The following is a 20,577-nucleotide window of genomic DNA, read 5'->3' as shown; positions in this document are numbered from 1 at the left end:
GCAGGAAGAGTTCTCACTGCGTGCAGTTCTAAAGTAGCCATCAGGGTACGAACAGTAAACTTCTTCCAGAGCAAGACAGAGTCAGTCTTACCCTTGATTGGTCAAAAAGGCTCTTGCCGTAACAAGTTCCTGCACACTTCACAGTATTCCTCAGAGATATTCTCTGTTAATGATAGAGAAGTTGTAGCCCCTAATCACTTCTTTATTATGGGATGTGACCACAATCCCATTTATTTCAGCAGAAGCGTCTCTAGCCCTCATATGGATGTGATGTTTCTCACAAATGGTGTCATTTAATGCAAGGCTGGAGAACAGTAGAAGAAGAAGAAGAAGAGTTTGGATTTGATATCCCGCTTTATCACTACCCGAAGGAGTCTCAAAGCGGCTAACATTCTCCTTTCCCTTCCTCCCCCACAACAAACACTCTGTGAGGTGAGTGGGGCTGAGAGACTTCAAAGAAGTGTGACTGGCCCAAGGTCACCCAGCAGCTGCATGTGGAGGAGCGGAGACGCGAACCCGGTTCCCCAGATTACGAGTCTACCGCTCTTAACCACTACACCACACTGGCTCTCAATGCCTATCATCCTTGAACATTGGCCATGTTGGCTAGAGCTGGTGGGAGCTAACAACAATGGGAAGGCCCCAAGTTGCTCGGTCCTGAATTAATGAATATTGTCGGGCAATGACCCACATATATATCCGTGAGGTTCTCCTTTGTGGGGAGATGACCTTGTAACGCTCCTTTTTTGTGTGCATACCATTTTCCCCCAGCCGGTGTCCTCAGTGGCGGACCTACACTGTTGGGGCCCTGAAGCTTGAATTGTTATGGGGCCCCCTTCACAACCAGCAGTAAGGTCTGGGTAACCACTGTTATCTTATTCAATGGGATTGTTCCACAACAGAGCACCACACCTTTACAATGTCCGTGCTACTGACTCTCAAACTTTGGGATTGTTGAACTATATACAGTGGTACCTCGAGTTAAGTACTTAATTCGTTCTGGAGGTCTGTACTTAGCCTGAAACTGTTCTTAACCTGAAGCACCACTTTAGCTAATGGGGCCTCCTGCTGCTGCCACGATTTCTGTTCTCATCCTGAAGCAAAGTTCTTAACCTGAAGCACTATTTCTGGGTTAGTAGAGTCTGTAACCTGAAGTGTATGCAACCTGAAACGTATGTAACCCAAGGTACCACTGTACAACAAAAGATTAATGTCAGGGACACTCCAAGCAGAGAGGAATCTGCAGAAGAAGAGGAATCGGCTGCACATGAGTCGCCAAGAAGTAGGAGGCGGAGCAAGCGATTAGAGCAGAGACAGGCCAGCAAGAGGTGGGGAAGGACATGGCGTATATCTGGCCTTGAGAGGGGTCAGAAGCCAGTCGAGTCAACTGACTCTGATGGTGAAGGATGCGTTGTCGAAGCTTGGACTGCTGCAAGCCTGTTATTGAGAAATAAACCTCAGCTACTTAAACTGCCAGCGTTCCATGTTTTGCGTGGGAGAAGCGCTAAACCTGACAATTAATCAATTTGCCTCAAATCAATGTAACTCAAACTAGGTCTACTAGACACACACACCCTTTTTTTTTTAAAGCAATGTGGACTAAAGTCAATTCCGGGGTTTCTCTGGGTTGAAGCTTAAGCTTCATTAGTTTCATAGTAGATCTGCCCTGGGGTGTCATCCTGTTGTTTTGGAGCACACAACTCCCATCTGCCTCAACAAGGATGGCTGTGTTGGGAACTGAAACCCAGGGCCGGCCCACCCATGAGACAAGGGGAGGGAATCACCTTGGGCTGCAGGATTCACATGGGCAGCAGATCCAGCCTGCATGGAATGCATCACCTGCTGCTGCTGTAGCAACAGCTGTGGTGCACTCCTTTGAGGCTGGATCTGCCCCCCCTTAGCAGTTCCCCCACCCCATGCAGCCTCTACAGCAGCCTCTTGGTGAATAGCAGTCGTTGCTGGTCTCCTCCCACCCCTGAGGAGGAAAAGGCAGGGGGCTGCTTTCTGAGGTTTCCTAGGCTCTGGATCCTTCCAGCATGATTCAGAGTGGGCCCCTCCCCACCATTACATCTTTTGATTCTCACTTCATCCATCATGAAAGGCTGATTTGATTCCCCCACCTTGTTCCCGATGTAGATCTTCATTCGCTGCTTCTTCCCCGGTGTGGAGCTACAATTTTGTGGTTCGCCTCAGGTGCCAAAATGTCTTGGGCAGGCCCTCCTGGAGTCCAGAGCATCTGGTAGACACCAAGTGGGTGGTGTATATGAGCAGTATATTTCACAGTACTGTCTCTCCTCCAATATTTGAGCCTTCTAATTGACTTTTTCCTCTGACCCCTGAATTTACTCTTTGCTTCTATGTAAATGTCCTCAGAACTAAAGAGTCAAGACTTCTTTAACCAAAGTTAAACAGTATTTCTCAGGTTTATGTTTTTACGGGGCCATTTATATTCTGATACTTAATGCAATAAAAGTTGAACTAAGCAGTTAGGCATTGAGATACAAGTACTATTGATCTTGTACACCAATGTCACAAATTCATCAATATTGCGTACATGAGGGATGATGCTATTTAATAAAAATACTGCTCAGCACTACATAATTACATTATAAAATTTTAAACACCCCTTGTTGGTATTGGAAATTCATTTTCCATATTATAAAATACTCTATCTCGTTACTCATAAGCAGTATTTTTTTCATCAACCAGAAATGAGAAAAACCCCTTAACTTTTTTTGAGCATGATGCATGCCCGTAAGTATCGCCTTGAAAATTATGTCTCATTTGTACCTCACCTTCTTCTACGTTCGAGACAACTTGTACATAGTGCATAAAAATGTGAGCATGTATTTAGAGATGGGAGAACCCTCCAAGCTTCTCCTCCATTTGGTTGGGGGGTTCCAATCTTTCCACCCCAAATATGAAATGAGGGGGAACTTTCCAATTGTATTGTCTTGCCCCTTCTTGTTTCTGTCACCCTCTTGTCTCCCCAAGGAGACAGTATCTAAAAATGCTTTCCCTTCCTTCTTATCCTCTTGGCAGAAGCAGGAGCAGCAATGAGAAGCAAAATGGAGGTTTGTTTACCTTACTTCTTCTGCCAACGTCTCTCTCTCCCTCTCCTCTCCATCCATCAGCCCAGAAGAAGTGATCCTGGGCACAATGCATTCTGGGAACAGTAGTTCTTTCAGCACTCCCTGCAGTTAAAACTAGAATTTTGAGAAACTATCTCAAAAGGTAAAACCCAGGACACCCAGAAAGTTGTTGAGCTTTTCTCAGGAAGACCTCAAAATTGTAGGGCTTTTTAAAGAATCCATGACAAAGCGCCACCTTTCAGAATCTCTCCCCACCCCCCACCACCCCCGATGTCAATTCTGCCTTTCAAATCCTGGTAATGTCTGTGAAAATCCTAATTAAGTGTCTTCCTCTGGGTGGAGGATCCTTTGGCCTTCCAGATGTTGTTGGACTCCACCTCCCATCAGCCTCACCAAGCATTGCCAATGCTCAAGGCTGATGGGAGTTGTAGTCTGAACCATCCAGAAGGTGCCAAAGTTGGGGAAGGCTACTTGTTCTCTTGCTACTGAACAATCAATTGAGGGCCAGAGCATGCAGCTGAAGCTGACCAGATTGCTGACAAAGAGGGAATTGCAAGTGGCAACATCTAATTGAAATGAATTCCTCCCGCATTACCATTCCCTCTGAACGTATCCTTTAAAAGATGCTGTGTGCAGTGTAGCAAACAGGAATGCCATACGGTGCGCCTGATAAAATCTGGCAGCATTACAATAATCAGAATGTCGAGCAGCAAAAGCTAGAGAAACCGGCTTGAAAAAGTGAGCTAAATGCACTGGCAAATTAATTAATGTTAACAATCCATCTTCTCTCTTCTTGCCCCTGGAATTTCCCAGTGTGCTTAGAATTTTCAGAGAAGAGAATGTGCTTGAACAGCTGATGCCAAGATGTTAAACTGATCCCCAAGCAAATACCTTCTCCTCTTCGGATTGCTGTGTTTGTCACTGTCTCCTGCATTAAGGAAATGTGTAAAGTTCCTTTTATAGGCCTGCTTCCCACTTTATCAACCCCCCCGGGTTTGAGTCCCATCTGGAATGAGAGGGTTTTTCACTCTGTGAGTGCCTGAAGGTGGTTGGAGGATGGATGGCGGCTAACAGATTGAGGTTGAATCCTGACAAGACAGAAGTACTGTTTTGGGGGCACAGGGGGCGGATGGGTGTGGGGATTCCCTGGTCCTGAATGGGGTAACTGAAAGACCAGGTGCGCAGCCTGGGAGTCATTTTAGACTCACAGCTGTCCATGGAGGCGCAGGTTAATTCTGTGTCCAGGGCGGCTGTCTACCAGCTCCACCTGGTACTCAGGCTAAGACCCTACCTGCCCGCAGACTGTCTCGTCAGAGTGGTGCATGCTCTAGTTGTCTCCTGCTTGGACTACTGCAATGCACTCTACATGGGGCAACCTTTGAAGGTGACCCAGAAACTGCAATTAATCCAGAATGCGGCAGCTAGACTGGTGACTGGGAGTGGCTGCCGGGACCACATAGCACCAGTCCTGAGAGATCTGCATTGGCTCCCAGTATGTTTCCAAGCACAATTCAAAGTGTTGGTGCTGACCTTTAAAGTGCTAAATGGCCTCGGTCCAGTATACCTGAAGGAGCGTCTCTACCCCCATCGTTCAGCCCGGACACTGAGATCTAGCGCCGAGGGCCCCTCATTGCGAGAAGTGAGGTTACAGGGAACCAGACAGAGGGCCTTCTCGGTAGTGGCGCCCACCCTGTGGAACACCCTCCCTTCAGATGTGAAGGAAATAAGCAGCTATCTTCTCTTTAAAAGACATCTGAAGGCAGCCCTGTTTAGGGAAGTTTTTAATATTTAATGCTGTACTGTTTTTAACACTTGATTGGGAGCCACCCAGACTGGCTGGGGAAACTCAGCCAGATGGACGGGGTATAAATAATAAATTATTATTATTATTATTATTATTATTATTATTATTATTATTATTATTATTATTTCAAGCAAAAGAATGTAGCTCGGTGGTAGAGTATCTGTTTTGCATGAACGAAAGATTCAGGTTCAGTTCCTGGTATCATCTAGTGAGGTTGGAAATGTCCTCTCTCTAACATCCTGGAAATCCTTAGTGAATCAGGATGGATAACACTGAGCTAGACAGACCAGCTATCCGCCTTGGAATAAGGACGAGAGCAGGCCTTTTCTGTGGTTGCTCCCCATTTGTAGAATGCTCTCCCCAGAGAGGCCCGCCCAGTGCCTTAGTTACATATTGTTAGGTGCCAGGCAAAAACATTCCTCTTCTTCCAGGCCTTCGGCTGATTAAACAATCTATGACCTTTTAAACTGTTGCAGGGGTGGGAGCTGGTAAGTATTTTTGTGGTTTTTTTAAATTGTTAACTGCCCTTTGATCTTCAGGGTGGTATAGAAGTTAAATAAATAAGTAAATAAAAAAATAAATATCCAGAGTTACGGAAACTTTAGATGTCCCTGTGTGTGATGTAATAAGTAAAGTACTGAAAGAGTGTGGTGGGGACATATTCTTGATGCCATATCAAACTTGCCGTAAGTTTGAGGGCAAGTCAGACTTAAGGTAAGTACTTAGAAATTGTGTGGCTATTCTAAGGTCTATCTAGTGAAGGACTGCAACATTTCTTTAAAATAAAGTAGTTTAATTCTTGTCTTTCAGTTACTGCTTAAGTGATTTAGCATGTCACGATCCCCATTAATCAACAGATCAGTTTTCTCTGCGCCGCAATACAAGACATGCATGTTTGTGTATCGGGATTGGGGGAGTGTAGGGTTTTGTGTTGTTGTTTTTTAAAGAAAAGTAAGAAATCTGCATTTCTAAACTGGCACACAGTGTGAGGTTGTTAAATATCTTTCTGAAGTGTTTGTAAACTCTGATTCAAGAAAGCTCAAGAGGGTAGAGATAAATTAAGAACCAAGGAGTGAGGGGTTTGGTTGAACAGGAATCAGCTGCTATCTGAAGCAATTTGCTGAGTTTGATTGTGTGCTTTAACAACAACTCTGTGTAACTGGTGACCCACCAAGCCAAACACCTCTTGGAGGTCCTTTCCCAATTCTACGTATCCAGTATACCAAGGGCACTGCAAACCAGCCTTACTTGAACTGCAAAAACAGGGACACTGTCAAGTGTCTGGCTATTTTTAGGCTTGGTGGGCCACAACTTCTGTAGACTGGCCTGAGGTCACATGCTGCCTTCTGGGCTTTGCTGTCTGTTCAGCACAACAGCAGTACATATGATTTTTAATTTTGTGAAGGTTTTAAACAGCTGACACTACCTCCTTTTTTTGCCCATAATTTTATTGCTTTCTTCTTTCTGAAAACCTCTTTGCTTTGTTTTCACAATCAGGCAAGATAGAATTTAATGAAATAAGTGAACAATAAATAACTGCAGGGTCTCACGTACACATCCCTCCTTTGCTCAAACAGCTGGACAGGAGGGCACTATGTCAACTGTGAAAAGTGGTCGTGCAGATGTTACAGCTGTGCATGGATGGTATGCTGGAGCCCCTCCTGAAATCTCCAGCTTATATTAATCTTTTACACCTTGACCTCAAGGTATGATAAGAGATGTCTATGCATTTGCACCGGTATAGGCAAACTCTGGCCTTCCAGATGTTTAGGACTACAATTCCCATCATCCCTAGCTAACCGGACCAGTGGTCAGGGATGATGGGAATTATAGTCCCAAACATCTGGAGGGCTAGAGTTTGCCTATGCCTGCATTTGCAGATGTATGTACATAGGTGCAATGTGGAATTGGAAAATTTGCACATACAGGGTTCCCAATTATATGAGACACCTACCATGTACATCTGTAGATACATAATACCATAATACATGGGTGACACTGTGGTCTAAACCACTGAGCCTCTTGGGCTTGCCGTTCAGAAAGTTGGCAGTTTGAATCCCTGTGAAGGGGTGAGCTCCCAGCTCTGTCCCAGCTCTTGCCAACCTAGCAATTCAAAAGCATGCCAGTGCAAGTAGATAAATAGGTACCACTGTGGCGGTAAGGTAAACGGTGTTTCTGTGCACTCTGTGTTCCGTTACACCAGAAGCGGTTTAGTGATGTTGGCCGCATGACCCAGAAAGCTGTCTGTGGACAAACGCCGGCTCCCTTGGCCTGAAAGCGAGATGAGAGCCGCAACCCCATAGTCGCCTTTGACCGTCCAGAGGTCCTTTAACTTTTACCTTTTTACATAATACCATATTGACCGAAACATCTACAGACCTTCTGTTTAGTCTTAAGCTACAGGTGGGATCACTGGGTATGGTCCCACTCCCTCTTCCACACATTTCAGGTGGAGCAAACTTGTGTTTTGCATTGACCTGTGGGACACCCTATTCTCTAGCTGTTCAACGGTCTCCCTCAGGAGGTTGTGGAGTCTCCTTCCTTGGAGGTTTTGAAGCAGAGGTTAGATGGCCATCTGCCATGTATGATCTAGTTGAGGTTGCTGCATTGCAGGGGGTTGAAATAGATGGCTCTTAGGGTCGCTTCCAATTCTACAATTCTATGATACTACGAGATCCTGACTACAACATTTCTGACCATAGGGCTCTGCAGACTATAGGTATGAAAAATCTAGATTCACTAAGTGTACGTAACATGTACACTCCGAAAGTAGGATGATTTTACACAGCCTGATCAGGACCAGATCCATGTTTCCAGGGCCCTTGGAATGCCCAATTATCCCCAATTATCCCCAATTATCACTATCATTACTATTCATTTGTATACCGTTTTATATTTTTTTAAAGAAACCAACTCAAAGTGGTTTCTCAAACACATTAAAACATCAAATAAAACAGTGCAGAATGAAACATTACTAAAGAAAGGCAAGTACATTCAAAGCAACATAACAGGAAACCAAAATATTATCTTATATTTTTATTTCCAAAACAAAACATTCCAGAGGTCAGCTACAAAATGCACAATTATTGCAGCAAAGTTAAAAACAACAACCTTAAACGTTACTAAATAAAGTCAAATATAAAATGCACATTTAAAATATAATTAACAAGAGGACAATAAATGTTCGTAAGCATGGCACATTGCCGCTGCTTTTTCTATCAATCCTGCCCATGGTGGTTTATGGTGGGCAGCAGCTGTGGAAGCTCAGGCTCAGTTACCTGGGTCTGCCCAAAGGGACAGCCAAGATGGTCTCTGGCCTCTTCAGCAGCCACAGCCCTTGTTGCTGCAGTTAGAGCCCCATCTGCTCGGATTAGGTGAGAAAAGGCTAGCATAGCAGGGAGCAGGTCTTCCAGAACTCACAGCCAAGTGCTTTCCTGCCCATTGTGGTGGGTGGCCTTTTTTCCCCAAATGAAGATTTGTGCAAAAACCATCTGGGATGAATTTATGAACGAGGATATGCAAAGCTGACATTGGCTGTTCTGTTGATTTGCACTGGTAAATGGTTCATACGATGTGCATCCAGTGGAAAGGCCTTGCTTCCTTTTCTAAACTTAATTTCCCATGAAGTTTATTTTTTAATTCACTCCCCCCACTTCACCCCAGCTCAAGCCAATCATTGCTGTCAACGATTTAGAAATCCCCATGAGATGGAAAAATCTATTTCCCGGAGAGCTGTTCTAAGCAGCTCATTTTCTTTGGTAGATTTAGGAAGCCTTGAAGCTACATTACTTCCCTGTTTCTGGTTTCCTTTGAAAGCTTCCTTCCTTCCTTCCTTTTGGGCATCCATACGCACTGGGTCACCAATGGCAAGAAGGTCTTCTCTTCTGGTGATTGCCCACCCCTGAGGTCTCCATGCTTTGTGGAGGACTCTGCAAAGGGCCACTCTCTCACTTTCAAAATCAATGCAGTGAAGTAAAACAAAAAGAGACCAATCTCCCATGTGAGATGTTTCTGGTTCACACAGAAAGTAGAATGAGCAGGAGTATGTTTGTACCAGGCACTGAAGAAGGAGACACCAGAAGTCTTCTTCTTCTTTGGTGATCACTCATAACCGAGTAAGAGTGTCTCCCAAAACACAATTTTAACAGTCAGTCCATAAGTGACTGTGGAGGCCAATTCTGGATCCACACATCCTTCCACAGTGGGGACATAGGTTTCTGGGTGCGAGTTGATCATGGTGAGGGTTTGCCAAACATGCCTTCCTCTTAGCACGTTTCTCCCTTTCGTCCTGAGTTCGGGTGTCTTCAAAACCTATGACACCTTAGGTAAAGACTGTTCTCCAATTGGAGCGCTCGCAGGCCAGTGTTTCCCAGTTGTGGTGTTTATACTACATTTTTAAAGATTTGCCTTGAGAGAGTCTTTGAACCTCTTTTGTTGACCACCAACATTACACTTTCCATTTTTATGTTCAGAATAGAGTAGTTGCTTTGGAAGATGATAATCAGGCATCCACACAACATGACCAGCCCAACAAAGCTGATATTGAAGAATCATTGCTTTGACAATGGTGATCTTTGCTTCTTCCAGGACACTAGCATTAGTTTGCCTGTCTTCCCACCAGAAGTAAGGCAGCAGGCAACCTCAGCTAAGGTTCACGCTAATGGTTTTATCTTCCACTGTTCCTAAGGGTCTTGAGCCTTCCAGTCACAACATCCTACACCACGTCTTAGGCTTCCAAGGCTAAATAAGTATGATAAATCAATGTGAACCCTGTTGAAATGATCAATAATAAAACAGTATTATTGTGCATGCTGTTGTTCGGACTCCCAAGTCAAATGCATTGCATTTGTCTTTGTCTTTACATCAACAATAGCATGCACATTTTTAAAAATACATTCATTTAAATTGTAGCATTGCTGACTGAATCTCTAGGCATACTGGTGGTTAATGTGCTTAGGAAAACATCACCTACATTTGCTGTGGTTTTGATAAACTTAATATAGCTGTACGTGCGTCTCCCAAAACTAACCTTGAATCTAATTTTATGTGTTTCAGAGGCACAACTTCACCTGTCTTGGGCAAGACAAATGTGCAGAATCTAATGTCAGTTCCGTGCAAATGCAAGGCGATTCTGATTATTTCATCAACCATCTGGGGGTCCCGGCTCTGCAATTTTCATACCAAGATTCGACAGCATTAGAGGTAATTGCTAATGAAATCACCAGATAGGACAGGCTAATCAGAAAGCCAAATCTGGCTTCCCTCAGCAAATTCTGCCCCTATCAAGTAGATGGCTTGTCAGAAGCTGCTGGCTCATTTGTTTGCTTCTCTTGAAAGGTATGGATGTTCCTGCAGAGTATTTGGTCTCATCAGCTCTCTCGAAGTGTGTGTCATGTTCCATTGGAAAGGGAAATGTGCGCTGTCTCTTGCATTTTCACGCAGGCAATCATAACAAGGAAATTGCTGCAGCAGGATTAACATCGGAACATAATTGTAATATTCACAGCGACATGGGATGTGCAAAGTGGGGGTTTTTGTATGGTTTTTTTGCTGTTTTACGCTGAAGGATGGGCTTGTGTGCTGTCCCTGTTATTAAGCGCAAGGGGATTATATGTATACAAAGCATTCCTTGCCTAGAAAATAAGGGGACAGGGGAGGAATATGTGAGTGGAGAGAAGAAAAATGATACCAGTATTTCTAGGGAGATTTTTTCTGCCTGCATTAAATATGTTAAAGGATTATTATCACCGCCCCATCATCATAATTTATTGCCACAATGATTTCTTTTACCTCCCTTCCAAGTTTTACGGGCATACCGTTGCAGCACCAGGAGTTCCGAGATACCATCCTATGCACTTTAAAGAGAATGTTAATAGCAACCTTGGTGTGTGTGTGTGTGTGTGTGTGATTTTGGATCGGGACCACAGCACTGGGAGAGAGTTAACCCCTTCTGCAACTCCAGAAACACACTCTTTTTTTACAGTCTGAAGTGTCCCCTTCTGCAACCATTTTCCCTGCAGGGGAAACCACTTAGGTACAATTCAGGTTAGCCCTCCCTGTTCCACTCCCAATCTGAATAATCCGATTTCACCAGTCTGTCCTCTGTGTACCCCACTCCCACCTGCCCTTAGATGCTATTAGCATTTTCTTTTAAAGGCAAGTGAGTGCTGATCACGGGACTCCCAAACTAGTCTGGCCCAAACTGGAACCAAACTGAGTTGGGAGGATTTTTGTTTCTTGTCTTTAAAAAAAAAAAAAAAAGGAAGGAAGGAAGAAAAGAAATCAGAGCAAATGGCACAACATAATTTATTGTTATAAATGATGGATACTGTTGGATGTAAAGCATTTGGAGGGAAATGAAGTTGGCAATCCCTATTTAGCGTTTTTAAATGTTTGCAAGATAGTACAATTTCAAAGTGAAATCTGAAGATGTTTCACATTTACAAATGACAACAAGGGTAATTTTGTCTTGGTTCTGAGTTTACAACAATGCTCCCAGCACAATGGTCATCTGGCAGAGGAGGCACTGCTGTGTATGTTCTAGAGAGCCAGTGTGGTGTAGTGGTTAAGAGCGGTGGACTCGTAATCTGGTGAACCGGGTTCGCTTCCCCGCTCCTCCACATGCAGCTGCTGGGTGACCTTGGGCTAGTCACGCTTCTCTGAAGTCTCTCGGCCTCACTCACCTCACAGAGTGTTTGTGGTGGGGGAGGAAGAGAAAGGAGATTGTTAGCTGCTTTGAGATTCCTTAAGGGGAGTGAAAGGCGGGATATTAAGTCCAAACTCCTCCTCCTCCTCCTCCTCCTCTTCTTCTTCTTCTTCTTGCACTAGAACTTGCAGATATTCGACAAAGCTGAATGTTGGAAGATTCAGTGGCTTAGGGCCCTCATATTTATGGGACCGCCTCTCCTGCTATGCCCTGCAGAGGACGTTAAGGTCCATGAATAACCATAGTTTAGAGGTCCCAGGCCCTAAGGAAGTCAGACCATCCTCCACCAGGGCCAGGGCCTTTTCAGTGATGGCTCTGACCTGGTGGAATGCTCTGTCCCATGAGACTAGGGCCCTTCAGGATTTAACATCCTTCCACCAGGCCTGTAAGACAGAGCTATTCCGCCTGGCCTTTAATTTGAATTCAGCCTGATCTTTTATTTCCCTTCTCTTCCCTCCCCCTCCCCTTTTATGAAGATCACCCGCTCTGAGACCCCACAGCTAATTCTCCCCTGGCCTCCTTGCTGGCCCAAGTAGGACCAATTCAGCCAGCTAGCCCTGGGGATTTTCTAATTGATTTTTGAATTTTGAATTTTATTGTTATTCATGTTTTTATACTGTATTATATGCTGCTTTTATAATTAAGTGTTTTAAAGTGTTTTAAATTTGTTGTTAGCCGCCCTGAGCCCGGTTTTTGAACCGGGAAGGGCAGGGTATAAATAAAAAAATATTATTATTTATTATAAAAGAAAGCACCTATTTACACAGTACATAGTTGAACAATGGAATTCCCTCCCACATGAGGCAGTGATGGTCACCAACTTGCTTGACTGTAAAAGAAAATCAGACAAATTCATGGAGGAGAGGGCTATCAAGGGTCAAGGGAAGGACATGAGGCAGGAGTTGGTAATGCAGTTGAGCTGTGCGCTGGCGAGCTGCAAGCAAGCTGCCGGCTAGCTCTGTGGAGGCTCCTTTTATTGGCATAATATGCAAAACCAGTCAGATACATTTTGGACTGTGACCTTTACACAACTTCCAGTCCCGACATTGAGAGGTGGTACAAAGTTATTTTGGCCCCTGTTTCCACCGCGTCATTTTCCCCTTGCACAATGTATGACGAAGGAGACAAAGGTCACAGACAGGACACGGCGGACTACTGAGACCGCAAAAGGTTAGAGAGAGGGCAAGATGTTCAGACAGCTGTGGCTTTATCTGTGTCATGCGTGCAGACAGCTGAGGCTGCCCGCGGGCAGGAGTGTGCTCCACAACCCAGCGATCATTCCTACAGAGGGCTACTAGCCAGAAGGGCTATGCTCAGACTCCATAGTCAGAAGCAGTAATGCATCTGAATGCCAGTTGCTGGAAATCACAGGAAGCAGGAAATCCCTCTTGAGAAGCAGTGTGGTGTAGAAGTTAAGAGCAGTAGACTCGTAATCTGGTGAACCGGGTTCGCGTCTCTGCTCCTCCACATGCAGCTGCTGGATGACCTTGGGCTAGTCACACTTCTTTGAAATCTCTCAGCCCCACTCACCTCACAGAGTGTTTGTTGTGGGGGAGGAAGGGAAAGGAGAATGGTAGCCGCTTTGAGACTCCTTCGGGTAGTGATAAAGCGGGATATCAAATCCAAACTCTTCTTCTTGTGCTCAAATCTTGCTTGTGGGTTTCCCACAGGAATCTAGTTGGCCACTGTGAGAACACAGCCATTCACCTGATCCATCAAGCTCATCTCATGTCCTTATGCGCATATGAAAGCAGCATACTTGGGGAAAGATGGTTCTGCAGCTGTGGTATAATATACCCAATATTTTAAATGTGTTTTCTGTCAATTGTTCTTTTGGAGAAGTTGCATTATTTTATTTCTTCCATGCACATTCCATTACCCGCTTAAATGGAAAGCTCAAATCGAGTAGCGGGAGCTTGGAATCCGTTGTGCGTTGGCATCTGCACCACTAATTTGCCCATAATTAAATTTCCGCAAATGCAGAGCAATCTCTGGGTTTGCCAAATGGCGGAGTCATTTCTTCCACCCTGCCCAATGCCCCCCCCTTCCACTCCGCACAGACACATTTTATAAGAAATGGTTGCGTTAATTGAAACGTCTGTAGTTGGTATCCTTTCTTTTTAGCAAGGAGGCTTTTCAATTTGTAAAACACTGTTGCACCTTATTAGGAAAATCATTCTGTTTCAGATTAAGTATAAGGCAGAGGTTGTCGTAAAAGAAATGGAAAAGCAGATGTTCTCTGATTAAGAGTGCAATGTTTATGACAGGCTTGTGGTCCAATGCTCATTTCTTTTGTCACTTAACAGCTGTTCTATGCAACTTCCGTTCCAGAGCTGTGTGTTCACTAATCTATATAAGAATCTATGGGCTCCGATGACATCAAGGCATGCGCAGAAGCCATTTTTCTTTCAGTCATCTATGAGAGTGAGTGAGAGAGAGAGAGAGAGAGAGAGAGAGAGAGACTTAACCTTTCTGAAGTACAAGAACTCAGGGCAGTAAACAAACTTAAAAACAAAAACAACACAACGTTATTTCATACAATTGCAATTGATTAAAAGAGAAACTCTGCCATTTTGAATTAACTTTTTTTTTGGGGGGGGGAACAGGGCCGGATTTAGGTTTGATGAGGCCCTAAGCTACTGAAGGTAATGGGGCCCTTTATACATCCAGCTGTGCTTTGTCAACAACAATTTGTCACTGTTTTTTGTGTTGAATATATGCTATACGGCAATTTATGGACCTAACAGGTATCTAAAGCCATTTGCACATTACAAAATATGTATTTTATGAAAGTAATCGTTGAACTGAAATACAATTAAGAAGAAATATATTAATCGTGAAATAATTATTAAGCTCCAACTTAAAGTGATTGGGGGCTCATTACTTGCATCATAGGAGCCTACGCAACACAAAACACTGTTGCTGTATGTAGATTTTATTTTATTTGTTTTTTTATCTTATATTTTGGATCCAGGTTTTTTTTTATATAGATCCAGTTTTTTTCTTTAATTTTTTTGGGGGGGCCCAAGAGAGTGGGGCCCCAAGCTACAGCTTGTTTAGCTTGTATGTAAATCCGGCACTGGGGGAAAACCTCTGCTAAAATAAAGTCCCTTCTCACACTCCCATCTCCACTTGGGAGATTTCTGGAGTGGGCATAGTTACCACCAGAGGTGAGATATGTGGCATTGAGAGGCAGGACCTTCTGGTGGTGTCACCAAGGAATGGAGAAGGCATTTGGTTCTGTTTGCGCTTCAGTGCAAACCTACCTAATTCATGCTTCCTTTAACAATTTATGGACAGTAATGCAGCTATCCCTTGAAATGTGTGCCTCTCCAAACGTTGCAGCACAGCTCTCCATCCAAAGAATGTGTACAAAAATGGATGTATTAGGGAAAGCATTCAAAAAATGCAGATATGAGTGACAGCAAAATACAACAGCACATTGCAAATACAAGAATGAGGGGAAATTGATTGCAAAAATGTGCTTACTGATAAATGTGTGCTGAAATCCTGTTTTGTTACTGCATGAGTGTAACAAAAAGGGGGGGGAACCCTTGAAGCATATTGCAAGAAGAATAAAACAATTAAAAACAATTAATTTTTAATAAAAAATACTTAAAACATACAGAATTAATTAAGATTAATGATAAACTAAAAACCAGATTAAAACACATAATATCAGAATTTTATACGTATGGCCAGGTATGCCTAAACAAAAAATGCTTTAAGCAGGTACTGTAGGTAGTAAAGCAAAGGTGCCTGCCTGATGTCAATGAGCAGGGAGTTCCAAAGTTCAGGTAAGGTAAAGGTAAAGGACCCCTGGATGGTTAAGTCCAGTCAAAGGCGACTATGGGGTTGTGGTGCTCATCTCGCTTTCAGGCCGAGGGAGCCGGCGTTGGTCCACAGACAGCTTTCTGGGTCATGAGCCAGCATGACTAAACCGCTTCTGAACACCATGACAGAAACCAGAGCACATGGAAACACCGTTTACCTTCCCACCGCAGCGGTACCTATTTATCTACTTGCACTAGTGTGCTTTCTAACTGCTCTGTTGGCAGAAGCTGGAACAGAACAACGGAAGCGCACCCCCTCGTGGGGATTCGAACTGCCAACCTTCTGATCAGCAAGCCCAAGAGGCTCAGTGGTTTAGACCACAGTGCTGCCCCACTAAACAAGAGATTTTTTAAAAAACAAATGCAGAATGAATATTGTGTGGTAAATGCAACACGGCCAGTTCTGCAGATCAGAGTGGTTGAGTGTACCTAAACAGTACGCATAGTAAAAGGGACCCCTGACCATTAGGTCCAGTCGTGACCGACTCTGGGGTTGCGGTGCTCATCTCGCTTTATTGGCCAAGGGAGCCGGTGTACAGCCTCCGGGTCATGTGGCCAGTATGACTAAGCCGCTTCTAGCGAACCAGAGCAGCGCACGGAAATGCCGTTTACCTTCCTGCCGGAGCGGTACCTATTTCTCTACTTGCACTTTGACTTGCTTTCAAACTGCTAGGTTGGCAGGAGCAGGGACCGAGCAACAGGAGCTCACCCCGTTGCGGGGATTCGAACCGCCGACCTTCTGAGCAGCAAATCCTAGGCTCTGTGGTCCCTTTTAACAGTACACATACGGTACATAAAATCAAAGACATATATGCCCATTCCAAACAATTTCTCAGATAAAATGTCTCCATCAGCAATATGTTCTGAACCTGTGCATATAAGACTATGTGGACAGGCCTTCTTGAAGTATTACACTCTGTCATGAATAGCCAGAGGCAGGTGTGATAGCTGGGTAGGGAAGCATGGCCAAATCTTCCTTCTCACCATAATGGAGGATTCAGAAAGGTTATTGTTCAGTCTGAATGGGAGACCTGCCGCGGATCATAAATTGTAAGGCAGGAGGGCCAAACCTCATCTCCCTTTAAGTAGTTAAACCATTGTTGCAACCGGTGACAAAATGGGAACATTTCTCTGGTCCCCAATTAAGTCTTTAAAAAGGCTAATCTTAAAGAGAGTATTATTGGCATAATTGTCCCCAAAGACCCGGTATAGATCTTTTTGGAAAAGACTGATGATTATCCATTGCTTTTATTGCATAAAAAATTGACCTTGACTCATCACTGCAAAAATGAATTAAGGCAAGGCGTCAAATTTAAGTTGCCAAGGAGGATATAGTGCTTCTGTTGATTTTCTTAGGGAGGGGAGGTGCTCTGAGCTTCATTTAACGGCCTTTTCCTCATGACCTCCTACATAAAACCTCCCTCAAAGCTGCCATTTATATCTATTGATTATATGCCCCCCAATTAATTATGAATGAGAACACCTCTACTAATCTTTGGTTTGTAATTATAATTTTAATTCCTTTGTAGTTAATCTTTTATATATGTTTGACTATTCTTACTTTATGCATAACAATTAAAATTAAGAGCCAGATCATTGGCTCTTGGTGCAGTTACATCTCTCCTGTGCCAAGTTTATAAGCGGCTTCCACACTACAAGAAGTCATCCCAGGCTGTCTGAGTAGGGTGTCAAGCACCATGTAAGGTAAAAGGTAAAGGACCCCTGGACAGTTAAATCCAGTCAAAGGCGACTATGGGGTTGCAACACTCATCTCGCTTTCAGGCTGAGGGAGCTGGCATTTGTCCACAGACAGCTTTCTTGGTCATGTGGCCAGCATGCCTAAACCGCTTCTGGTGCAACAGAACACTGTGATGGAAACCAGAACACACGGAAATGCTGTTTTACCTTCCCGCCACAGGGGTACCTATTTATCTACTTGCACTGGTGTCCTTTTGAACTGCTAGGTTGGCAGGAGCTCGGACAGAGCAACAGGAGCTCAGTCCGTTGCGGGGATTTGAACCACCAACCTTCTGATCGGCAAGCCCAACAGGTTTAGACCACAGCGCCACCTGTGTCCAAGCACCATGTGGCTCTATCCTGTATCCATACAGGTCATCAAACACAGGTGCCCTTCTTCTCAAAGGAAAGGAACATGAAGCATAATAATTTTGGGGCAGATGGGCTTATAGCATGCAGAGCCTGTACTGCACAATTGTAAATCTCTGTGCTAACAGAACAAATTCATGGGATGCCACCCGTTTTTCCTCCCTCTTTACTTTCCTTAACAATACTGGTCCCTGAACCTGTAAAATAATTAAAGGAGAGAGAGAAAGTGTCACATTAAGCTGAACATGTAGTTTGGCACTGTGTCCTGTGTTTTTGCTGGGTGGCCGCTCCTTATCAGCATTTGACACCTGACAAGATGGAGCCTTGAAGCGCTAGGCCTGTGCTCAGACACTGCTGCCTCAGTCTCCCACCTCTGTTCAGCTGCTGCATTTAACCTGAACTGTGCAGAATCTGGAGGCGGAAGAAAGCTAAATGCTTAGCAAAATCCCTGTGTGGGCAGGTGGATGGGTTTTTTCTTAAGAGCAAACTTGCTAGTGGCCATTAGATTCTGATGAGCTTTATTATTGAGTATATTATAGGTCATGTGGACAGTTAATCTTGGATAATCTCCGCACAGTTTTCAATTATTAATTAACATTTCTCCCTGAAAATGGTTTGGTGGCTCAGAGCTTATGCTATATGCTGTCACGCACTGTCACAAATTATTTCCAGTAATGATTTGAGGAGGCTAAATGGCTTTTCTTGAGACTATAAGGCCTATCCTTAACGTCTTTCTAATACTCATGCAACAGTGTAGTTTCACACCTTGGGGAGTTGGGGGGAGTAAAGAACTTAAGTAGTCCAAAAAACCAACTCTTCATTCCTCCCCATCCATTTTTTTCCTGTTTGACTCAGTGCAAAAATATAATACCGATACTACAATGTGTGTGTGTGTGTGTGTGCGCGCGCGTGCGTGCGTACATGCACATTTGTAGCATTCATATGTATTATAAATGCATGGATTGTAAACTTGGCAGTGTGTCTAGATGTCCTAGGCTGCTCAGATGACAAGACTCCCCTCTCGGCCTCGTGGTCCAAAGGAAAGCAGAACGATATGTTTGGTTCCTGATTGGCTGCCCAAGTTTCCAGAAGGAGATGTAGAAGAGTTTGGATTTGGATTTGATATCCCACTTTATCACTACCCGAAGGAGTCTCAAAGCGGCTAACATTCTCCTTTCCCTTCCTCCCCCACCAACAAACACTCTGTGAGGAGGGTGAGGCTGAGAGACTTCAGAGAAGTGTGACTAGCCCAAGGTCACCCAGCAGCTGCATGTGGAGGAGCGGAGACGCGAACCTGGTTCACCAGATTACGAGTCTACCGCTCTGAACCACTACACCACACTGTAAAACCACCTTAGGGACTCCACTCTGAATATGTGTAGGGTTTACGAAACCTTAGCCTTTTCTTCTCCTGCAAGGAAGCAGAGTTTTAGGGTAAGTTTTCCTTCATCTACAGAAGCCACCTTTCCAAGTTGACATGCCCCATCCTTTGCTATAACCATTGTCATTCCTCTCCCTCTCTCTTTCTCTCCAGAGTATCCTTTTCCCTTTCCCTCCTTCCTTCCTTCCTTCCTTCCTTCCTTCCTTCCTGTCATGCTAAGCTTTTACACCATTCTCATTGCCATGGTGACTGAGTTTACAGAGCCACCAGTAAACAGATTTGTGCATATGAGCTTATTACAAAAATAAAAAAGCTGTATATATGTGTTCTCTTAACACTTGGCTCATCTGACTTGCAGAAGAAGGGGGGGAGGGAGAGAGCAAGAGAGAGAGAAACAAAGTACTGCATAAGTTGTATTTTTTAAGCTGAGACATTTAGTCCAGAGCTTGAGTCTTTCTCTTTTGCTTGTGCATTGATTCAAGCTATTGCTATAAGAGAGTAACAAAATGTTGAGAATGTAGTTCAAGACGAAGAATGGAATTAAAAATCGTAACTATTACAGATGTTCCATCTTTTATAAACCTCTATCATTTATATCTCCTTTGCCTCTGAGTTAACTTAGCAACAGCAACCCAAATACTTTAGCCTTTATTCATATAGAAAATGACGCAAACTCACTCCTAAACCTGAGTGTTTTATAATAATAATATAATTTATTATTTATACCCCACCCATCTGACTGTTTCCCCATCCACTCTGGGCCACTCCCAACAGAATATTAAAAATACAATAAAAGATCAAACATTAAAAACTTCCCTGAACAGGGCTGCCTTTAGATGTCTTCTAAAAGTCAGATAGTTGTTCATTTCATTGACATCTGATGGGAGGGTGTTCCACAGAGCGGGTGCCACTACTGAGATGGCCCTCTGCCTGGTTCCCTGTAACTTGGCTTCTGGCAGTGAGGGAACTGCCACAAGGCCATCGGAGTTGGACCTCAGTGTCTGGGCAGAATGGGGGTGGAGATGCTCCTTCAGGTATACCAAGCCGAGGCCATTTAGTGCTTTAAAGATCAGTAGCAACACAATGAATTGTGCTCAGAAATGATTTTTGTTTTACTAATGGGCCGTCGTCCCAAGTGGAAGTCCTGGCTCTAACCTTTACAGCCCTAAACAGTCTGGATTCAGGAAAGACACTCGTACCCTCGAGAAGTTCTTCATTGTCAATTGAACTCATTTGGGTTGGGTCCTGCTCTCCGGAAAAGAAGCAAACAAATTTGCTCTATCATCCACGTGACAGCACTTTAAGCATTCCGGTAATGCTTGAAATTGTGCAGGCAATGCAAGGTTAAATCTCAGAGGCAGAATAGGCATTACATTTAGTGAGCTGGAGGAGACGAGTCTTCCTGTTGGTGCCTTCATGGCTCTTTCAGTACCAAAATTACTATTACATATGCAAAATATGTGTGGGTTTTTTGAATGCAAATTGTCATGACTTGTACATGCCACAGAATTTAACTTATCGTGATGTAGATTTCTTTGTCCCCCTTTCTCTTCCACATTGCCCTGGGCAAAGTTTGATTGAGCCACAGAAGAAAGCCTTCTGCAATGAGAGTGATTCCCCGATAGTTTCCGCATTTATGACAACAGCCTAGGATG

General features: G+C 44.0%; 1 protein-coding gene across 5 annotated transcripts in view; it reads left to right on the top strand.

Annotated features, from left to right (window-relative positions):
- Nucleotides 1–20,577, top strand: part of NAALADL2 (N-acetylated alpha-linked acidic dipeptidase like 2) — a 607,172-nt gene that overhangs the window by 457,994 nt on the left and 128,601 nt on the right. For all 5 annotated transcript variants that reach the window (XM_083613236.1, XM_083613237.1, XM_083613238.1 and 2 more), the window contains one exon: nucleotides 9,952–10,098. In XM_083613236.1, coding sequence (XP_083469362.1) covers nucleotides 9,952–10,098 — 147 coding nt within the window. The remainder of the gene's footprint in view (nucleotides 1–9,951; nucleotides 10,099–20,577) is intronic.

This window comes from Podarcis filfolensis, assembly GCF_964270895.1.
Source record: "Podarcis filfolensis genome assembly, chromosome: 5".
Lineage (NCBI taxonomy): Eukaryota > Metazoa > Chordata > Lepidosauria > Squamata > Lacertidae > Podarcis > Podarcis filfolensis.
This window is presented reverse-complemented; position numbering and strand designations above follow the sequence as displayed.